Raw genomic sequence first — 21612 nt, forward strand, 5'->3', positions numbered from 1 at the left:
GCATGCCGCCGCCCTCGCCGCCGGTGCCGGTGCCGGTGCCGGTGCTGGTGCTGCTCAGCCTCGGGCCGGTCCTGGGCTGCCAGCTGCCCTCGGACTGGAGGCCGCTGAGCGAGAGCTGCCGCGCGGAGCTGGCCGAGATCATCGTGTACGCCAAGGTGCTGGCGCTGCACCCGGAGCCGTACAGCGCCTACAACTACCTGCCGTGGCACGGCCAGGACGGGCTCTTCTACGCGGCCGAGATCGAGATGCTGTGCGACCAGGCGTGGGGCAGCATGCTGGAGGTGCCCGCTGGCTCCCGCCTCAACCTCACGGGCCTGGGCTACTTCTCCTGCCACTCGCACACCGTCATGCAGGGCTACTCCTACTTCTTCTTCCTCCGGTGAGTCCCCGCGGGGCAGCGAGCGGTGCCTGGGATGGCGCTTTCCCTGCCCCTTGCCCGGGGCAGGGGAGCTGCAGGTCGGACGTGGGGCTGGAGGGCACCTCCGGACAGGACGGACACTTTCTCTGTGAAGTGAGAGACCTCCAAGTGCCATGATTGCACACAAGGGATCGGGTGTGCCTCCCGTCGTCTCGATCGTCCGAGGGAGCAGGCCTGGGTCTGGATTCATGCACGTGTCCTTCCAGTGCGGGTTTCCAGGGAAAGGTGATGCTGGTGCTTTCTTAGAGGGGGCTATAAAGAGAAATGAACATGATGAGCTGCTTGGAAATCTGTATCAAGATTTAGGTGAGATGCGGGGGGAGGGTATCAAGTTTTATGCAAGAGGCAAGGGTTTCTTAGGGCGGTATCTTTTATTGGATCAACGGTATAACTGGGATAAAGTTAGACACGCTTTTGAGGCTAAGACTTTCTTCCTCAGGCCTTGCGTTCAAAAGTTTGTCTAACTTTATCCCAACTACGCTGTTAGTCCAGTAAAAGTTAGACCAGCTTTTGAGCATGAGACCTGCAGAATAAAATCTTAGATTTAGGAACTTGTCTAACTTTATTCCAGCTACGCTGTTGGTCCAGTAAACATTAGACAAGCTTTTGAACGTGAGACCTGGGGAAAAAAGTCTTAGATTTGGGAGCTTGTCTAACTTTATCCCAGCTACGTTGTTGGTCCAGTAAAAGTTAGACAAGCTTCGATGTGAGACCTGAGGAAGAACGTCTCGTATTTGAAACCTTGTCTGACGGTTATTGGACCAGCAATGTAGCTGGGACAAAGTTAGACAAACTTTCAAATGTGAGACCTTCTTCTTCAGGTCTCATGTGCAAAAGCTTGTCTAACTTTATCCCAGCTACATCATTGGTCCAGTAAAAGAGAGCACCCTCAGAAATATTTGCCTCTTGCATAATTTCTGGACCATCACAGCTACAGCATCACTTTGACACCACTGTAAAGCTTTATGCTTGCAAGAAGAAGGGAAACATGCATCATACCACTCATCGCTGAAGAGAATTGTTGTAACTAGTTGTTGACTGGACCTGAATTTGTTTTAAGGTTTGATAATGACCTCTTTCTGTGCATGTAATCATTTGGGACAGCTGTTCTAATCTGAAGTGCTGTACAGAGAGCCAGCTGAAGGGTGAGGATGATAAATGCATCATGAAGATCATGTCACGATAAACGCAGAGTCTGTAAAGTTGTACGTCAGTGTGTTTTCTGGTGGGTTTAGTTTAGAACTGAGCGTGGTGCTGTTTTTCTTCTGACTTGAGATAGGCTATATAACTTTTTTCAAGCATTCTTGCTAGCAATCCAGTTATCTTTTTTTAAAACAAGCCATGGCGAAAGCACTTTTTTCCTATATCCGTTTTAAGAGTCGGGATATAAAATAAAAAGAAGAAAAATAAAAAGAAATCAAAAGAAAACTAAAAACCTCCCCAGATGGCATCTGTTGCCATCTTATTGCTACTTTGAGTTCATCAGTGTGTGGCAGGAACTTTTTAAAACAGCCTTGCACACTTGCAGACCATGATCATGTCTTTCATTGTGTAAAGATGCAGCAGTTGAAACCTTTTGACATCCCTGAGCAAGGGACTTGTGCTGAGTTGCTGTTCAGTAACTACGGTGTGCAGTTCATTCTCCATTTATTTTGCTCTACGCAGCATCGGTTCTGGTCAGTTTAACCAACTGGATGGATACCCGTCTGTTCTCTCAAAAGTTTGGCATGTTGTTTTAGCAGTGATCCCCAAATATTTACACAACAGATTTCTCTTGGATCTGCCAAATCCATATTTTAGGCTCCTTGAAAGAATGAGGATAATCAACCACAATATGGGAATAAAGCCATCAGGATGACCTTTCAATCAAAAAATATTTGTTAATATATTAGGAACACTCAGGATATACTGTACTTACGTGTGGGGCAGAGAAGTGTAACGATATGTGCTTTGCTGGTGTCTGATACTTCATTGATAGCAATATTTGTAAACCTGAGTTTACATTTGCTATTTCTCTACTCATCTAAATTGTGCTTAAAGTCTGGGGTATCTGGAAGCTTGGCAAGAAATTTAGAGTATAGTATACTAAATTGAGAACAGTGCCCAAAATGTAAGGTCATCCCAGACTATACCTCTGGTACTGTAGTGAGCTCTGGGATCCTCCAGCTTGAGGGACCTTTTGAGGTCTGTATGAGTGCAAGGATCTATTTGTATGGTATTCAGTGCAGGATTGCACCCTCTGGGGCAGATCCTCACTGATGTAAATGCTGGCATGAAAGCTGATGTCATGGAGCAATGCCAACTTAAATGAGCCAAGGAATCTCCTGTCACCCATTGTAATCCATTTAGGCAGCACCCTGCTTAGCAAAGGGCATGAATTGCGACCTGTACGGGAAATAAAACATTGTTACATTAGCTGTCTTGTCTTATTTTTGTTTCAGAATGGATGATAATTATAACCTCCTTCCCCATGGAGTAAATTTCCAGGAAGCAATATTTCCAGACACACAGGAGAACAGAAGGATGTTTTCCAGCCTCTTCCAGTTTTCCAACTGCTCTCAGGCACAGCATGTCCTCACCCTCTCCAGTGATTGGGAGATTCAAGAGGACAACAGGGTAAGGCTTTCCTCTGCGATCCTATCTTATTACTAAACGAGCAGGGAAAAATGATTCACATTCGCAAGTTTGTGGAACGCACAGCAGTTGCAGTTGATATCTTTTTTTCCTAGAAGATCACGTCATATACAATAATTTAGTCCCTCTTTTTGCCAGAGTCAGACTCCATACTTTGGCCTTATGTGAAATGTGGAGACCTTAAATTTTGCACAGTGTTTGATTCCGAGGCTTCTGTATAGTCCAGCTGCTTAACTCACCCTTGCTTGTCCTGAGTGCTCCTATCTTACCTACGTCTCTCTGGACTTTAGGTGAGCACATTTGCAACAAACAAAGTCTACAAATACATGTACTGCTGATGCATACTTTTCTGGTGGGTTTCAGCTTTTATAAGAGGAAAGGGTGTGATAAATTCCAGCTTTTATTCTGTAGCAATTTTGGTGAGGGGGGACTCATTAAATATTTGCTTACTTATAGAATGAAACCATTGAAATATTTTATTTTCATACCAGTGGTGGTTTTTCTATGAAGCGAGTGGTTTCCCCAAGGAGCCGAGCAAATTCCAAGTGCTTTTCCAACTTAGAAATGACTGAACATATGTTATCAGTTGTACCGTCTGTCATATGGATTCATACAAGGTCGACAAAACATCAGTATTTACATGCGGTAGTACTGTCTGCAACCAACTCCAGTGGTTTTGTTGGGAGAGCAATGGTAGGAACTTAATAGCTAATTGAAGGCCATCCATTGCTGGCTAACAGCCAGAGTGCAAAGGGTTAGCTGCCAGTTTTCCATCTGGCCAGTGGTACGGTGTAGTGGGAACTTCACTCGGGTAAGAGAGCAGCCAACACATGGTGGAATTTTTACAGAGGTTTTTTTGCTAATTTTCAGATTTGTATTTGTGGTGGGCAGGAGCAGTCAGGGCTCGTGGGATCTCTCTTCCTTTCAAACCTTTAGGATGGCTTATCTTAAAAACAGATGACTACAGGGACCGGCTGCATCACTTCCATACCTATGGCAAGGCACAAGAAGCAGTGTGTGCTGAGCCCACCTCTAACTCAGATGCTGCTCCTGTAAAATACTGGAAAATTTTTTACAAACTGTAAAAATAAAATAAAATAAAATAAAGTAAACAATAAAAAGGCTCTGCTTTGAGGCTTGCTGTGCATGAGTATAAATCCTCCTTCTCCCCAAGGGGAGCCTGTCTACTTGCTCCATGTTCGGGGGTTGAACTTGAACAGCTGGAACCAGACTCCAGTCTGAACTTCCTCGACTCAGACCTTTGCATCTCAGGTATTGACGGGGGCCCAATGGGACTGAATTCCCAAGCTTTGGAAGCCAGCTGTGAGTTTTGGAGGAGGGAAGGCACCGGGGAGGAGATTTAATCTGAGCCCTCTTCCTATAGAGACAAAGCAGATCCTTCAGTCCTTGAAAGCCACTTCTTACCTCCTGGGAGCTCTCTGCTGGCATACAGCTGTCAGCGGAGGGTCCTGTCCTGGCCATCCTAATGCTACCTTGTGGCAAGGAAAGGACATGTTGGGATACAGGTGGGGCAACAACAAGCAGGGGGTAGGGCACAGCAGCGCCCTGCTAGCTCATTGCACGGGAGTCATCTTAAGAGGACCCAAGGCCAGGCAGACCCAAGCGAAAAAGCAGCCACCAGCCTCCTCTAGCTGCTACTGTGGTTGGATACAGTGGAGGGTCAGACCCCTCCTCCTTTCCCCCCACAATTTTCCAGATGCCCTAGCAGGACTTATTTAGCCATATCACACCCAATCAACTTGTCTTTGATGAGGTAGTGCCCACCGATGCCAGCAGTGAACCTGGCCTATTAAGCTGAATGGAAGTCACAAGGCAAAATCCCTGGAGGGCAGCTCTGGGAAACAGAGGGACAAATGTATCAAAAGTGAGTTTCAGCTGTTTTGCTCTTTGCCCCTTTGCAGCTGTGAGCAGCTTAGACTGGAGTTATGACTGCTTGTTATACAAGTCTGGGCTGAGCTTTTCTTTTTTTAAATAATTCAGCTTGCAGAAACATCAAGTACATAAATTATGTCTGTCAGACAGGCACTGGGACTCCTTTCCACCTCCCTCTGTTATAGAAAAGCCAAAGTTTCCTCTGTACCACTGGGGGAAAATCCCATTCAGATTGATTTTGCTCTCAGTCCTCTTGGGTCTTGTAATGGCTTTCTTCTTCCAGCTGGGTGCCACCCTCCTCCTGCCTTCTCCCTTCAAGCGTTTACCAGTCTTGTGAAGGGCACCCCAGCCAGGCTGGGGCTGGAGGGGTATAGAGAGGTGAAGGATTCATTCCTACCTCTGTGTGATAGGGCTGAGACCCTCCTTTTCCATGTCATTTCCTTCCTGTGAAAGTGTCTGACCCATTTTGCACAGCTCTGTTTAAATGTTCAGCATCTTTCTTGCTTCTTCCCCTTTCAGACAAGCTCAGGAGATGCCTGTGTCGCTTCTTCGCTTCCACAGACACTCGCCTCAGTTATTCTCATCCCATCGGTACCTGAGCTCAATTTCCATCCATTGGTTCCTTTCAAACCACGAGCCTTTTTGTGTATGGTTACTGTCACTGGAAAGGACTTTTCAGGTTTAATGAAGAGTTCTTCCAGCTTTGAAAGAAAAAGCTTTTCAATGGACTTTGCGTGGCAACTCGATGGGACTGTTCCTGTGACAGTATCAGGCCTTTGGTTTCTTTATCAGGAGATGCAGAGTTATTCTGCAGATTCATCCTGTCATTCAGCGTAGATGGGTCTCGCTAGCTGATTTGGGTGGGTATAAACAATTAAATGCAACATCAGGCTCTCTGGGAAGTAAGATATAGCAAGTCAGGTCTTTTAGAAGTCACTGGAATAACCAGCATAGAAGGAGGCTCAAACTATGCTTTGTTCAGATGTTAATAGCCCTTTATTACTAAGATCTGTGCCTGCAGAATGGAAGGGTACGTCAGACGGGGGGTGAGTTTAAACAAAAACCAGTGCGACTGCGATGGGTTTGGAATGGAGTGAGTCTGACTCATTCCTTCCAGTGGCCTTCTGAAATCCTCTGTTCACTTGCAACACTTTGTCTTTGGATATGTCACAGGGGTGGACATTTTGAGGCAGTCTTTCAAAGCTGGACATGCACATACAATTACACTGCATAGCTTATGTGTGTTTTTACATGATTTGCAGTGCATCTCTGGTGTTTGCTAGGTAAGGTAAGTGGTCACAGTTGTGCCTGCATGGTTCTGTTCATATGTCTTTGGAAGATCTGGCCTTTCTGATTGCCAGGTAAAGCAGGGTGTCAACATACGGCCTGTGGGCCAGATTTGGCTTGCAGGCCTGCTCTGTCTGACCAGCCAGGCTACTAGCAAGCTGTAGCAGTTGGGGATGTGGCAAGCGGGGAGTGATCTGCTGCAGAATTTGGAGTCCTTGGGCCCCGGTTGGACATTGTCCTCAGCAGGAAAAGGGAGAGCAAGGGTTGTGCCTATACCACCCCACTCGCCCTGCAGCCACTTGACCCTCTGTGACTGCCGTGACAAGCCGCTGTTTGGCTGGCAGGTGCTTGCCCTACTGCCACTGGCTCCACTGCTGCCACAGCCACCATTGACACTACTTCTGTTAGCCCCACTGCAGCCACCATCAGCCCCTTCAGTCCTGCAGCAGCTGCTCTGTGCCTCAGTTGAGATCTGGACCACAACGAGTCCTGCAATTCAGATCTGGCCCAGGGCATGGGGTGAATTTGACTCCCCTGATTTAAAGAAATCTCACTCTTAATATCCTGAGGGACATCTCCTGGGTGCATTTCAGTTGGATCCTTGAGAATCTGAGTCCTATTGTGAATCATTGCTGTTGATCATCCACACTTCCACTGAAGGGTGGGTTGGATGTCTATATTACTACTTGGCACAGAAAACCATCTTATCCATATATAAACTCTGTTAAAGTTTATTGAGGAAGTGTGAATAGCTGTCTTTCCTCTTCCCAGCAGTGTAAAATGCAGTACATTTACTCCTCTACATTAATATAAATCACTTGGTGAAAGTAACTGAGTTTGCTTGGCAATTATCCCATCACTGTTTATTAGTGTTATGGGCATCAATGCCAGACTTGTACTATAGGCCAGAGCTGGGACTCAGCTGAGAGTTAATGACCTCTTTCTCAAGACTGTTTAGAGGGAGGTGGTGAGCAGAAGGAGGCAAACTATGAGCAAGAAACCTCTGAAACAAAGACATAGCAAAGTGGAAGAAGCAAAGCAAGAAGGAGCCTGCCTTGTGGTTAAGGCACTGCTCTGGGAAAGAGGTGACCTTGTCCTCCATTCTTGCTTCCACTTCCCAGCTCAGGTTACACACTTTACATCTGGGTACAACAGAAATAAACGTGCAACAAGGCACTGCAACCAGGGCTCCTTCCCAGAGGAGTGCCCTCTCCGCTGGGCTAAAGAATCAGGGTCCCTGTGGCCCCATGATTCTTGCAGTTCTGTCTTCCCACTGGCCCAGGTTCAACAGGAGAGACTGAGTACGCCCTCACCCCCTCTAATCTGGAGGCTGGGGGTTAGGGCATTCCCCTGGGAAGTGGGAAACCTGGGTTAAAATGTCCTCAGTGACAGGCAGCCTAGAATCCAGGTCTCAGGCAACTGAGGTAAGCACAAGACTACTGGGTGGGTGACACCCTTTTGGTGGGTGGTCAATTCAGCGCTGTTGATGTGAGACAGGCGGGAGTTGGGTGACAATGTTACAGAAGTGCCTAGCTGGACAATTTGAGTCTGGTCCTCTGCATTCTGCTTGGTTTTTAATTAGGCCCACATTTTCAACATTTTGCTCCAATGTGTTACACTGAAGATCCATGGTAGTTTGAGCTTGCTAGAAATTTTTTTCCAACTATTTAACTTGGTCTAATAAAGATATCAGATTCACCCAAAGAACCTTGTCTGGCTATGTCCTTAGACCAACACAGCTACACCCTATACCCCTGGGATCTTTTCTGTAGCATTTTCCAAGTTTTTCTAGTCTCTTCCCAAAAAGCATTCCCTCTTAGTGATGTTTGGAGATCTGCAAGGCACCAGCTTGCTGCTGTACTTTGCCTGCTGTCATTCCAGTTTCCTCTGAGTTGTTTACAATGCATTTGGTTCCCGCGAGAGCTTTTGGCCAGTGCTTAGGTTATGAGACTGGATTGGTAACAAATCGCTATATTCTCTCCATTCTGCTATGGGATCAAAAGGCCCCTTCTCTCCTTCAGCTGCAGTTACCACAAGCTCAGGTTTGTCATAATTTCAGAGCCAGCATAGGTGGAAATAAAGCACTGACAGAAGCTACTGTTTTCCTTTGAGGTACAGTGGTAAGAAATAAATGTTTGAAACCGGTCTTTTCCCTCTCTTCCCAGGAGGACTATGATATTTGCCTACTAAAAGGCATCTTGGAGTTGCAATAGTTTCTTTTTATTTTAATGAGACTCTCATGTGTGTAATATTATGTACTAAAAAGCAATCAAAATCTCATTACAGTTCTTAAAATCTCCACTTTTTTACCCTGTTTTCCTGTGTCTCTCTGAGGAGCAAGCCCTATCTGTATCAAGTAGCAGGTAAAATCTGGCAACCTAATAGGAACTTACCAAATAGCTCTCATATTGCTGCCAGGACATTCATCTGCTCAATTTTGGCTCTGGATACCACCTCCAAGAGCAATCTGTTTAACTCAACTGCTCAAAGCTCCTTTAAAGTTGCTCACAAAACCTTGTATATCAGCCAGTTGTGTGTGCTTCTCCCAGGGCTTGGCGGCCGAGTGGCTAACGCATCCTGTTATATCTCCAGTTCTTGCCAATTGCTGCCCACCCTTGTGGCTCTGAGTGGGTCTAGAGACATTTGTGGGTGCCTAAATACCACTGTTCCACCACACAAGCTCAAATGTCCATATGCATGGCCCAAGTAATACTCTGTTTTGCATAGGTATGTTGACTGGCATTGGAGTGGTTTGTGGAAATTGGGATCTAGAACTTGCTCTCAGGACTTTCACTGTAGTGGTGCATGGGATGGCACCGAGTTGGGTGTCAGGAGATCTGGGGTGAAATCCTGAACCAGTAAGGTTGTCGCCACTAAGTCCCAAATGGCTTTGATTTCTCTTCCCAGCCTTTGCCTTCATGTGATTCACCTTTATGCTCTTTAGTTTCCCCCTCTGCAGAAGGGGGCTAATAAATCTTGCCTCTCCTGCAAAGGGATGCGAGATGCTTGGATAACAAACCACCGCACGTGTGTTAAATGAATGGCTTTCTGTTTAGCTGTTATTACTCTGCTGAGGTTCGACTCCTTGAGTCACTACGAGGGAGGTCTGGATAGCTCAGCTTTTCAACCTTTCTTTAATTTTCTTCATGAGCCTGCTAAACAAAGCCTGCTGACATATGATGCTTTCTTTACAAGCCAGCTTTTCCCCATTTTAAACACTGGAGATCAGAGAAACGAACAAACACATATCATAAAAGGACTGACATAGAGATGTTAAACTTGTCCTGAACAAGCTGTTAAAACACTTGGGGCTTGATATAAAGCCTACTGAAAACAATGGTATTTTTTCCTAAAACTTTGGTGGGTTTTAAATCAAATTCTAGACAAGGTGGAAATGTCCTCAGTGACCTTCAAGGATCTCTTTGGATAATAAATTAACTCTCTCTCTATGTGATTAAAAGAAAGGCAGTTAGTGTATAAATTAGTGTATAAACACCTATGTTAATTTTTTTTTTCTGGTTCCATCTCTCTAGTGACACCCCAGGGTGCTATAGAGGTATCTGATGATCTTACCACAATGTCCTCCTAGACAGTAGATCACCATAACAGGGGTCAGATCAAAGGAGTTATTTTAGGCTTTCCATTTAAAATAGTAAATGTTGATGTACTAATCAGGAATTTTCACTCATGGCATACAATGAGGAAGGACAACATGCACCCACCTCTCAGTGCCATAGAGTCAAATCAATCCTTGGATTCATCCATTTGTGGATTTATACCACAGTTGGATTTGACTGCTTGTTTCTGTGCATCTAGCAGTCTCTCTTCAGACTCTGTGGGAGAGTAAGGCAGTAGCTCACCTTCAGAAGCATTTCTCCCGACTGTGAGACCTAAAAGCATAATTTTTTAATAAATGAAACAGTTAGTAGGAGCACTGCACAATGCATGCTACCGAGAACCTGGCTCTGGCCCATTGCTGCTGATGAGTAGGTGGCTACAGAATTTTATTTTGTACTGCTCATTAATCAGTATCAGCTGTTTCACTAATGAAGCCAAACCTGAAAGCCTCTCTCACATTGTTGGATAAATAACCAGTTAGAAGCTGGCTCTCTTTTACGGAGATGGAGGCCCCAGGCTCTGAGGTCAGAGTTTCCCTCTCTCCAACCTTGATGGAGGTCTTTTTATCTCCTAAAACCAGGATTTGGATTCAAGTCCAGCCCAAGTGAAGGCCTGGGTATTTCCCCCTTACCTTTTCTCTTCCTGTCTGGTTAAATCCTTCAACATGCATCTGATGTGGAGTTAAATATTGCATCCGTCAGCTTTGTAGCACTGAGGGTTGTCTTTTGGAGAGTTTATAATAAACTCCAAGCTGGTAGCTTCTGTTCCCTACAAGGATCAGAGCTGGAAAAAGATGGAAGTAGTTGATCGGGCATGGACAATCATTGTGCTTTTAAGGAGCCCAGGTGGCTGTGGAAGCCAGTCTGTCAAGAAGGTAGTCATTTGCCAGGCTCTGTGATAAAGTTTACGAGATGGGGACAGGGCTAACCGAGGGCATGTTTTCTGTGAACACTATTCTGTGAACGCGAGGTCTGCTCTCCAGTGTTTCTGCCTTGACATGGCAAGCTCTGGGGTTGACCACGTTATGGCCAAGCCTGTGCGTGAGTTTAGACCTGGGTCTTCCGCGTGCCTAGGGAATGCTCTGTCAGGTATAAACCCAGTCTTTGTAAACTGGAAAGGTCAGTCTTGAAGGCTTTTTAATAGCATGCGTGCTGAGAACTCAACCCATTTCATAAATATGAAACCATATGCAAGTTCCTGTGTCTGCTTAATCAACGAACCCAAGTAGTGCTGGGGAAGCAAGGTGCTTTCTTAGAGAGGCTGGGGTTTTCTTGGGAAAAAGGAACCAGCATGAAACACCTATTGCCTTCATTTGTAGTGGGGATGAGGCATAGCTCTGTAACAGCGCTCAGCTGTTAAGCTAGCTATGCAGCTCCTGCCATTCAAGCAGGGCGGAGAAGCAGTAAATGCTTTGTAGCCATAGCCCTTTGATTTGCCATGACGTGCTGCAGCTGTGGGGTCGGGTCTCTGTCTCTGTTCTTCTCAGACATGCACATTCCTCTCCATGCATCTGAGCCACAGCGCGAGTTTAAAAATACTGCACAGGAGAGACGCAGCTTGTCTCTTTCCAGCTGAAGGTCTCGAATTGCTTTCAAAGTGTTAATGGTGTCTCGTAATAAATGCCCCTCTGAAATAGGTACACAATCACTTCCACTGTCAGAGAATGCCAGTTCCTCTTCAGTGGGACATGGCAGCTGCATACCTCTGGGCTGCGACTGATGGACAACATCTCTGTCAGCTGAAACTGCAGGACAGTTTGGTAGGAAGGATGCAGGCTGGAAGTTGAAAAGCAAAGGTAGACTGGTAGTATTGTGGTCACACCTTCTCTTGCCAAAACCAGAAACTGCCTCCTGCAAAAGAGCTCCCTTTCATCAGCACCGTTTGCCCCCTAACACCTCCTAATGCTCTTAGTTTAGTATTGGCTTAGGGGGGAAAGAAAGACACATAGGTACTATGTAGAGATCATCTGATTTAGCCCTGACCTGGCTGAGGAAGCTGGATGGTGCTGGAAATTCACGTCAGTTTTAAACAAATGTGTTACATTAATGTCCATATGTGAAGCAGCTGTTCTCGTTATTGCCAGTATAAAGGCTGCTGGTTGGCTCTTTTAACACATTTTTTTTTATTCTGTGCTCGTACAGCACCTAGCACAAAACAGCCTGTCGTGGTCCATGAAAGAGGATGCTAGTGGCAATAATGCCACTACAAAGGTGTAGCGAGCTCATTGAGTGCCTGGGACCAGGGCATGGCTGAGCACTGTAGACCCAAGGGGGGAAGGCGGCTGCTGCTAATATACCAGCATCACCAAGCTAAGGGGAATAGTAGATACACTGAAGGGTGGGGCTAGGATTCAGAGTGACCTAGACAAATTGGAGGATGGGGCCAAAAGAAATCTCATGAGGTTCAACAAAGACAAGTACAAAGTCCTGCACTTAGGATGGGAGAATCCCATGCTCTGGTACAGGCCAGGGGCTGACTGGCTGGGCAGCAGCTCTGCAGAAAAGGACCTGGGGGTTACAGTGGACAGTAAGCTGAATATGAGCCAGTGGTGTGCCCTTGTTACCAAGAAGGCTAATGGCATACTGGGCTGCAGTGGTAGGTGTGTTGCCAGCAGGTCAAGGGAGCTGATTATTCCCCTCTACTCAGCACTGGTGAGGCCACATCTGGAGCATTGGTTCAGTTTTGGGCCCCCCACTACAAAAAGGATGTGGACAAATTGGAGAGAGTCTGGCGGCGAGTGACAAAAATGGTGAGGGGGCCGGGGGGCATGACTTCTGAGGAAAGACTGGGGGAACTGGGCTTATTTAGTTTAGAGAAGAGGAGACTGAATAGCAGCCTTCAACTACTTGCAGGGGGGTTGCAAAGAGGATGGAGCTGGATTGTTCTCAGTGGTGGCAAATGACAGAAGAAGGAGCAATGATCTTAAGTTGCAGTACGGGAAGTTCAGGTTAGATATTAGGAAGAGTTTTCTCACTAGGAGCATAGTAAAACACTGGAACAGGTTACCCAGAGAGGCAGTGGGAGCTCCATCCTTGGAGGTTTTCAAAACCCAGCTAGACAAAGCTTTGGCGGGATTATCTAGTTGGGGCTGGTCCTGCTCTGAGCAGGGGCTTGGACTAGGTGTGACCTCCTGAGGTCCCTGCCAAACCTTATTTTCTATGATTCTGTGGTTGTCTCTGCTCCTGTGGCAGCACTGGGCTCCGTATGAGCTAACCCAGGTGCCCCATTTGCTTCCTCTCTCCTCCTCCCCTGATGCACATGTATTGGGTGCAGGGCAATGCCTGCTCTGGGAAAGGCTCCCAGAGGGAGGGGAAGAGAGTGCCATTCTTCTTGCTCCACTCACCTCCTGCCCCTCCGGGTACGTTGCCTGGGGGCTCCTGGGGCAGTGCAGGTCTGCCCCTGTGGCAAAGTCTCATGGGGGGTTAGGTAATTCTGACACCCCCTCCTAGTCAGTGCTCAGGGCTTGTGTCCTGCTTGTCCCTCCCTAGCTATGGTAATGACAAAGAATAAGCGAGGCATTAATCCATCAGCGGGGGAGGATGTCTGTATTAGTCATAGATGATCCTCATGCTAGAAAAAATCAGTTACACTGGCAGCAGGAAGGGCCTGTAACGTGTGAGCAAATAATTAAATAGATCTATCATTCTGTGTTATAAGCAGGGATCCTGGTTTTCCGTGACAAAAAAATTGCAAATTCTCTGATTTAAAAAAAAAAAAATCACAAATTCTCCGAGGAAGACTCCAAAGTCCATGATTAAAATGAAAGGCCCCTCACTCACCCCCCCCACCACAGCCCCATTGGCCCTGCTAGCGCTTCTCACTCCCCCCCTGACACTTCCAGCTGCCAGGGCTATGGGGCCAGGGACCTGGGTCTGCAGCCCCCTGCCCCTGGCAGGAGGTGGCAGCTGCTGCGGGCCCCAAGCCCCCATGCAACACCTGGCTGGGCACCAGCCCCAGCCCTGCCCAGCTCCCTCCCTCCCTCCCTCCCTCTGGGAACCTCAATTCCCCGCCCCCCCTCTTACCTGTGGGAGCTGTTCTCTAGGCTGCCTGGCAGCCATGCACATACACATGCACGTGGCACCCCCACCCGCCCTCCTCCCACTCCCTCCAGCCCCTTGCAGGCTGGGACTCTGCCCAGTTAGCCCAGCAGCATGCAGTGCAAATGCATGCATTTTTTTAATCTGAACCATGGCTTGTATTAATTCTCTAGTTATTGCAGTGGTTTGGTTTTCCTTCCTAATGATCCATCACGGAGATGCTGTGCCCAGCCCTATGACCTGCGTTGAACTGAAGTACATGTAAGCAATATTAGAAGGAAATGGGCAACTGCTGGCCAGCATCGGGATAAGCCTCAAAAACGAGACAGTTGACAGATTTGGGTGACGTCATGGGATTTTTCTTTGTGGGGGTGACACTGATTTCTGCCGCAATCTTCCACAAACGGAGGAAATCAATGCTCCTAGGGTCTCTTTGGTTTCCAATTAGAGGTTCATTTTCCTCGCATATGTGCTGTAGAAATACAAAGCAGAAGGAGCATCAAAGGGCACAAAATCATCCTTCATTTGTGGGAGGACACATCCCTTTCAGCATTATAATTATAGCACCTATAGGCGGATCCAGGATTGTGTAACGGTGGGGGTGTGAGCAGTGACCTGTGTGCAGGGGTGGCTGCACCCCTGCTGCCGGCTCCAGCCCCCACCGCCCTGGGGCAGGCAGACTAAGCTGTGGGAACAGAAGCTGGCGAGGTTTTTTTTTTTGAAGTCCCTGAGTCAGGTAAGATGCATCCCCCACCCTTGCTCTTGGTATCCCCTGCTTTCCCCTTCATCCTCAGCAACCCTCTCCTCCCCTTCTCGATCCTCCCCTCCCATTTCCCCCATCTCTTGTCCTCTGCTGCTGCTGCTTCTGGCTGCCCCAGGGGTGAAGGGAGCTCCAGAGCTGCTTCTTCCTTGCTCCAACCAAGTTGTGCAAAGAGCTGGGCACAGCTGGGGACAAGAGCAGTGGCAGCAGCAGGGTTCCCCCTCCCTGAGCCTGACTCCAGGCTGGTGGGGAGAACCTGGGGTAACTGGGCAGAGAGGGGGAACCTGCCCACTGCCGCTGCTTGTTGCTGGCCCAGGCTGAACCTAGGTCCCTGTGCAGCCTGGGTGGAGCTGCTCTGGAGCTCCCCTGGCCCCCAAAGCAGTCAGAGACAGCAGGGACAGTGGTAGTGGCAAGCACAGGCGAGGGGAATGGGAGGAGAGGGGATGTTCTGCTGAGCATGGAGAAGAAGCAGAGAGGGATTATTACCTGATTCAGGGACTTAAAGATGCTGTTGGCATGGTGTGGTCTGTCAGGGGGGTGTGCCTGTGCCACTGCAGCCCTTCTGGATCCACCCCTGACAGCACCCAGAAGTATTCTGGGTATTTTACCATGTAGAAAGAACTTCACTAGGTGGGATTTTCAAAAGCAGCTACCTGCTTTGGGAGCACAATTCCCAGTGATCGTTAAGTGCTTTTGAAAATCCCACCTCAGACCCCTGCATATAAAGAGGAGTCCATTACATTTAAAACAGGGGCATCCAACTCAAATGAGTTGGTGGGCCAGATCCAGACCATGGGGCTTCTTGCAGGCTGGACAGCCCGCCTCTGGATCCAGCTTGCTGGGCTTCTCTCCATGGCTGCTGGTGCCTCTGTGTCTGCACCAGCAGGTAAGGAGTTAATGCTGTCACTGCAGCTGCCAGAGGCACAGGGTTGGTGAGGCCAGCACCTAGAGAGTAAAAACCACTGATCTGATTCATCAGCCATGACCAAAACCACTAGATTTTGCAAAGATGTTAACTCTTTGGGTGCTGGTTGTACTGATATTGCAGCTCGGTCAGCTGCATTGATGGGCAGCGATATTAACTTCTTGGCTGCAGCCATCCATGGCAAAAAGCCTTGTGGGCTGAATAACCTGCTTCTCCCAGCTAGATCCAGCCTGCAGACCATATGCTTGATGCTCCTGATTTTAAGTTTTCTGTTACAAGTGAGGTAGGTCACGCATGGTAGGGAAGTGTCTGGGAGAAAAGAAAATGGTTGTAGTGATAAGGGAGCAACTCACCTCAGACATGCACAGAGCTTGCCAACAGTTATTTTTTAACTGAAAAAATGAGGTTGATCTACATCTCTTGGAAGAAGGAAACGTTTTCTTAAAGAGGAGCAAGTAGCTCAGTACAACACAGCTGAGGGGCTGTGCCATGCACATGAGTGGCTGGAAAGAGGCTGATGGTTGCTGATAACTAATTAGTTAGGTGTGCATGTGGGTGAATATGTGCACATATGTGGGCATATCTGCATATACATGTTCACTGTCTCCAAAGGGTTAAATAGGATCCCATTTAAACCAGAGATGAATAAGGACACTGATTGCTTTTAAGGCTGCTTTTAATTACTTGGAGACACACTTTAAGCAAGTTCTGCCAAGCACATTATATCATTCAGGGGCTTTTGGCACGATGATATCTGCTCTATCCCATCCCCACAGGAGGCCAGCAGGCTGTGAATTGCTACCACTACCACTATCCGTGTTTACAGAGTGACTTCTGGTTGCACAACCACAATATGCAGGGAAGCTGCCATTAGCAGTGGGCTCACGTCTCTATACTTAGAGACTGGGAAGTGCGATGGTACTGGTAAAGGATTCAAACACCCTATCGTTCCCTCCAAAATGTTTCTAAGTCATCTTCGGAGCTGGCTCTGTGCAAGTCACGGCGGTGCTGCTGTGGCTCCCATCCAGAATGGATTTGGCACTAGTATATGTGTTTGGATCAGGGGTCCGTTAAGTGAATTAGGCAGTGTCTCAGCTTTTTCCAGGCACACATCAGCTGCTCTCTGCCAAGGGGGTGAAATGAAAAATCTCTCTGAAATGGCAGGAAGGTGAAGGCAATAAACTAAAAGGGGCTAACTCTATGATGTTCCCTAAACTGCCTTCTGTGGTACAATTTAGAGATATCTGCTACCAGGAAGACATGTCTTTATTTGCCTCAGAGAGCCAGGGGGGAGAGGGGCCTCTGCTTCAGGAGAGTGGAATATAGTTTGTGGGGCCTGGCACTATCTGTACTTGGGAAATGTTGAGCCAAGAGCCTTTATTTTAGGGTATGGATGTGAGGTTATAAGTATATGTGATTAAAAAAAAATCTGAAATGAAGCATTGTGCTCCTGGGGATTAGGGAGCCACCTGGATGGGTATCAGCGATGTTACCAGTTCTCACCACAAACAAATAGCAGGACTTGAGCGGGGGGGGGCAGAGCCACTCTTGCAATGATGAAAGAAGCACCACACCTGCAAATTCAAGCCCTAATCTGGAGGCAGAGCAGCCAGTGAGGAGTGCCACGGGAAGCAGGCAGAGCTCTCTTTTGTGGATCTCGGGAACCAAATAGTTCTCACGGGGCAGAAGGGATAAAATGAAAGAGAAAGCAGCAGCAACTCCACTCCTGTCTCCATCTCCCCTCCTGTAAGGAATGGGGCAGCTCCTCTGCTCCTTTCCTGTTTCTCTCTCTCCCTGCAATACTCAGCCTGGGAAGAGCCCCACTGGCTGTCACTACATGGAAGAGCAAGAAGGGGACCCAGTGACAGCACCCCGCTCAGGCCTGGATGATGGGGAAGAAGAGTTCATGGTGTTGTAGGCATGAGGCTGAAGTAGGGGCAGAACAGATATGGGACAGGATTGAAGGGAAGCAGATGCATGGATGAAAGCTCCTACAGTCAAAGCCCCAGTTGCCTGCCAGCGTCTATTACGTTACCTCACATGTCTGAATAGCAAAGCGCTGGACCTAATGACCCACAGGTCCCATGTAGCCCTTTGTTACTACAAACTAGGGAGAACTGTTTAGACAAATCCCTTCTCTTTTTTCAAATGTGCGCATGAACACACACTCGTCGAGGTGCCAGGGGAAGTTTAAAAAAAATCAAGGAGTACCAAAACACACAGTTTAATTTTCTCTGTGAAGCAAAATTTCCCTTACGATTTTTGACCTAGTAGAGACTTTCTTGAGGTCTGCCTCATGATTTCTGAACCTTTGAGGGAAACAATACTATGTCAGTCGTGCCACTTAATATTCTGTTGGATGGTGCTCAGATGTTGCGGTGATGAATGCTGATGGGAACCGATGTAGAAGGGATATACTCCAGGGCTTCTGCCTACAGCTGGAATGGAAAACGGAGGCAGAGCTGCAAAAACATAGAAAGGGAGGAAAGGAAAGTGGATGAATGCCCAACTCTTCATCTGCCCACAGTATTGACAGTGAGCCCCGTGTCCTGCAACTCTCACGGACGCGGTGCAGGAGCTTGGGGAAGGAAGATTTCCAGTGTGAAGCTTGCATATTACCGCTATGGCAGGGCCAGCTAGTGGCTGTTTTTTCAAGGAACTAGTTAGTCTATAAGGTGCCACCCCACCCTGCATTCTTGCTTAACTTCAGCCGACTATGGCTGAAGATTTCTCTGCAAAATCTTTGTCATCAAGCTTGCTCCCAAAGGCCACCAAGCTTCTGTGTGGTCCTTACAATCTGTAACCCAAGTAGGTGTTCTTGTGCGAAGAACAACTGCATCATATTTCTGAACAATAGGAAAGGATGATTTCTATAGCACAACGTGGACACTCCAAGGTCAAATCCTATCCCATACAAAAAATCAATAGCTATCAGTACAAGCCCTGTCCACTTACCAGAGGGAGACTGCAACCATTTGTTCGGTGATTGGCTGCGCTCAACGTGGATCCTGATGAAACGACTATTTTCTTCCTGCTGTTTTTCTTTCTCCCTGTGTCCTGACCCACCTGTGAAATACAACACCCCTTACCCCCCCAAAACTCAATGCTTATTAAAAACAACCACTTCCATCACCCAGATGGCAGCTGGCAAACGGGACACCTGTAACATCACCTGTAACCTGATCAGCTGTTGTGGCTGAAGGGAGAGGAGATCTTTCAACCTGAGACGTATTTTATCCTCTTCTATGCATTCTGACATTTATTTTCACCGGTTGCAAGCCAGCTTGGCTCGAAGGCAGTGGCAGCAGCTTGGATCTGTAATGGAAGCTACAGGCGAAACCTTTTAAAGGCCTGGCCTCCCTTCATGAGCGAACAGCTTTTCCAAATTCATCCTAAGTAATTTCCTTTCCCTATTGTGCTCTGTCAGAAGAAGTCACATAATTCCAGAGGCTTGGCTACTTCATCTGCCTCTGGAAATGCAGATCACAGTAAAAGGATGCAAGAAATAATGAAAAATGACAAAATAGGGCAGCAAATTTCTGGGAAGTCCGAGTACAGTTTGTGTGTGTTTGTTACTGCCTGATAGTAGCTGGGTTCTTCTCCTATCCTTCCAGATGCTTTTTGCATCTGATGTGATGACTCTTGCTGTTCCCTCCCATCCTTGTACTGTTTTTGTGTTTTTAGAGATTACTACCTAGAATCTTTAAAACGAATGAAAGAAGGGGTGGAAATACCAGTATCAGTTCAAGTCTTCGGGATTCATCTATAGAAAACAAATGGGAGACCATGCAGAGCAAATAAAAGGCTATGGCTGAATCCCAAACTCAAACCGAACTAAATGTAACCATTCTTTGAGATCTGGAGACATGCAGTTGATGTCTGCTTTTGGCATCTCTTTGTTTCTGAGATCAGTCTGAAACCACCAAATTCAAAGAACTGCAAGAGGAACTGTTCCTGCTGTGTTTCAGGTCTGGAGGAAAAGTAGGGCATAAGAATAACTTAGCACTTCATGTAGCTTTATCTTCAAAGCACCTTGAAAATATTACAGAATTTAAGAAAATTGTGGGTTTTGTTTGTGCTCCCTGTGGATCTCTTCCAAATCAAGTTAGTTTGTTGGGCTTTAAGGGGGGAGAAGGGGGGAAGGTACATAAGATCTGAGCATAATCGCTTTTCTCACAATTTTTGATTATGTGTTTTTTGTGGGAAAGTTCAGCTAATGACCTACGTGAATAGTATCTGGCAAAGAAGGTTAAAAATGAAAATTCAGAATGAAGGCACATTTTGTACCAAGGTCAATTGGATATTCTTAGAAATCTATATATTACAAATCCAAAATCTTTCGTGTCAAATGGGGAAAGGAGACCTCTTTGATGTGGTTTGAAACACGAACACACTGTTATCTACTCGAAGTCCCCTCCTTATTCACAGAACAGACAAGCTGTTCCCTACCTATCGGAAAGTGCCAAGGTCTTTGGCCTGTATTTAGGGAGATGCGGAGTGAAGCATTTCTGTAGCTTCTGTATATGGCACTGGTAAGAGCACAGCTGGAATCCAGTATGCAATCTTAGTGTCCAGCCTTTGAAAACCTCAGGGTTGGGTGGAGGATGGTGAGAAGAGATGAAAAGATTAGTCAGGGTCCAGGAGGCATAGCTTACAATGAGAAACCTAAGGAGGGCAATCTTCTGGGCTTATTGAGAAGGTATGTAGGCAACGTAAGCATTTTCTCTGTGTGCAGGTGCTGGGAGAGGGCATCAGTCATCAGGGAACTTGTTAATGTGGTGCACAGAAACCTAACAGCAGCCAATGGGCAAATTTTGAAGCCTGCAAATGGGAAATTAAGGACAATTCTTTTTTATAACCAGGGTAACCAAACCCTAGCAGAACTTAACAAGGGATCTGCTACATTCACCATTAGCCGAGAACCTTTAAACCAAAGTGCAAGGCCTTTCCAAAAGATTTATTTTTGTTCCTTACCTCAAAAGGAAAAATAACTCCCGTTACAGCTTTGGGGTGAAGCACTGTCACTTGTCTACACGTGAAGACAGAGTAGATTGTCATAGAGCTTCCTTCTGGTTTTAAAATCTGTGATCCTAAAAGGACTATCACAAGTTGAGAGGGGATAGTTCAGTCTCCCATGTCCTGTTCAATCCTTTGTCCTAAAGGTTGACAGGAATAATGACCTGTCCACTCAAGAGACATTGGTGCTGGGTGCACGCTCAGGACAGCCTTTAGCTGTATATGCTGTCTAATTCCCAGGCTTTGGTAGGCATAGAAAAACTGCAAAGGGTGCAGCTTGTTCTTGGTGTTGGTCCTGGGGTTGGCAGGGAGATGTCACTGACATGGCCTGAGGTGAACAGCATGCACACAGTACCTCTGTGAGCTGGATGCTGGATTTAAATAGACTTCCGAAAAGGAAATATCTCTAAAACCCACTGCCAGTCCCCTGAGCAATGCAGACGGCCACAGTTGCATTATACATGAACAAAAATGTTAGGGAAAGACTGTGAATTTGAAATAAATAATTGCTGAAGAAGACTTCAGGGAAGGTGTGTCACTAACATCGATGGATTGTGTTTCTGCCGTTTTACACATTTCTGGCCCAGTCCTCAATGGGCATTTTGCCTGAGTGAGTACTGCATCATCCTTCCCTTAAAGCTGTATTTGGTTCTGCCTTCTATTTTAAAAAAAGGATACATTTCAAAGTACAGGCAGATAAATGTGCTCCTTGGTTTTGTTTCTAAAAGTGCAAACCGGAGATTAAATAAATCCAGGAAACAATATTTTATCCTTAAACCTTGCCTGTTTCGGTATAAATTGTTCAAAAATATATTCTGCACAAAACTCTCCTATATTTAAGCAAGCGCAAAAAGCTGGTGAAATACTGATGTGAAAAGTCCTAATGCGTCCAAGTTAGTGGCATTCTGCAGCCACTGGAATGCATCCCACCCATTATAAATGATCTCTGCTCCAAAAACATTTTACAGATGTAAAGGATATGGAGGCGCAAGCTCCATCTGCCATGTTGTCAAGATAGTTAAGG

General features: G+C 46.8%; 1 protein-coding gene across 1 annotated transcript in view; it reads left to right on the forward strand.

The window, feature by feature from the left end:
• The first annotated feature begins 2 nt into the window (after positions 1 to 2).
• Positions 3 to 21612, forward strand: part of CCDC3 (coiled-coil domain containing 3) — a 73081-nt gene continuing 51471 nt past the window's right edge. The window contains exons 1-2 of the mRNA XM_019543696.1: positions 3 to 379; positions 2860 to 3034. Coding sequence (XP_019399241.1) covers positions 3 to 379; positions 2860 to 3034 — 552 coding nt within the window. The remainder of the gene's footprint in view (positions 380 to 2859; positions 3035 to 21612) is intronic.

This window comes from Crocodylus porosus, unplaced genomic scaffold (assembly GCF_001723895.1).
Source record: "Crocodylus porosus isolate Cpor-Errol unplaced genomic scaffold, CroPor_comp1, whole genome shotgun sequence".
Lineage (NCBI taxonomy): Eukaryota > Metazoa > Chordata > Crocodylia > Crocodylidae > Crocodylus > Crocodylus porosus.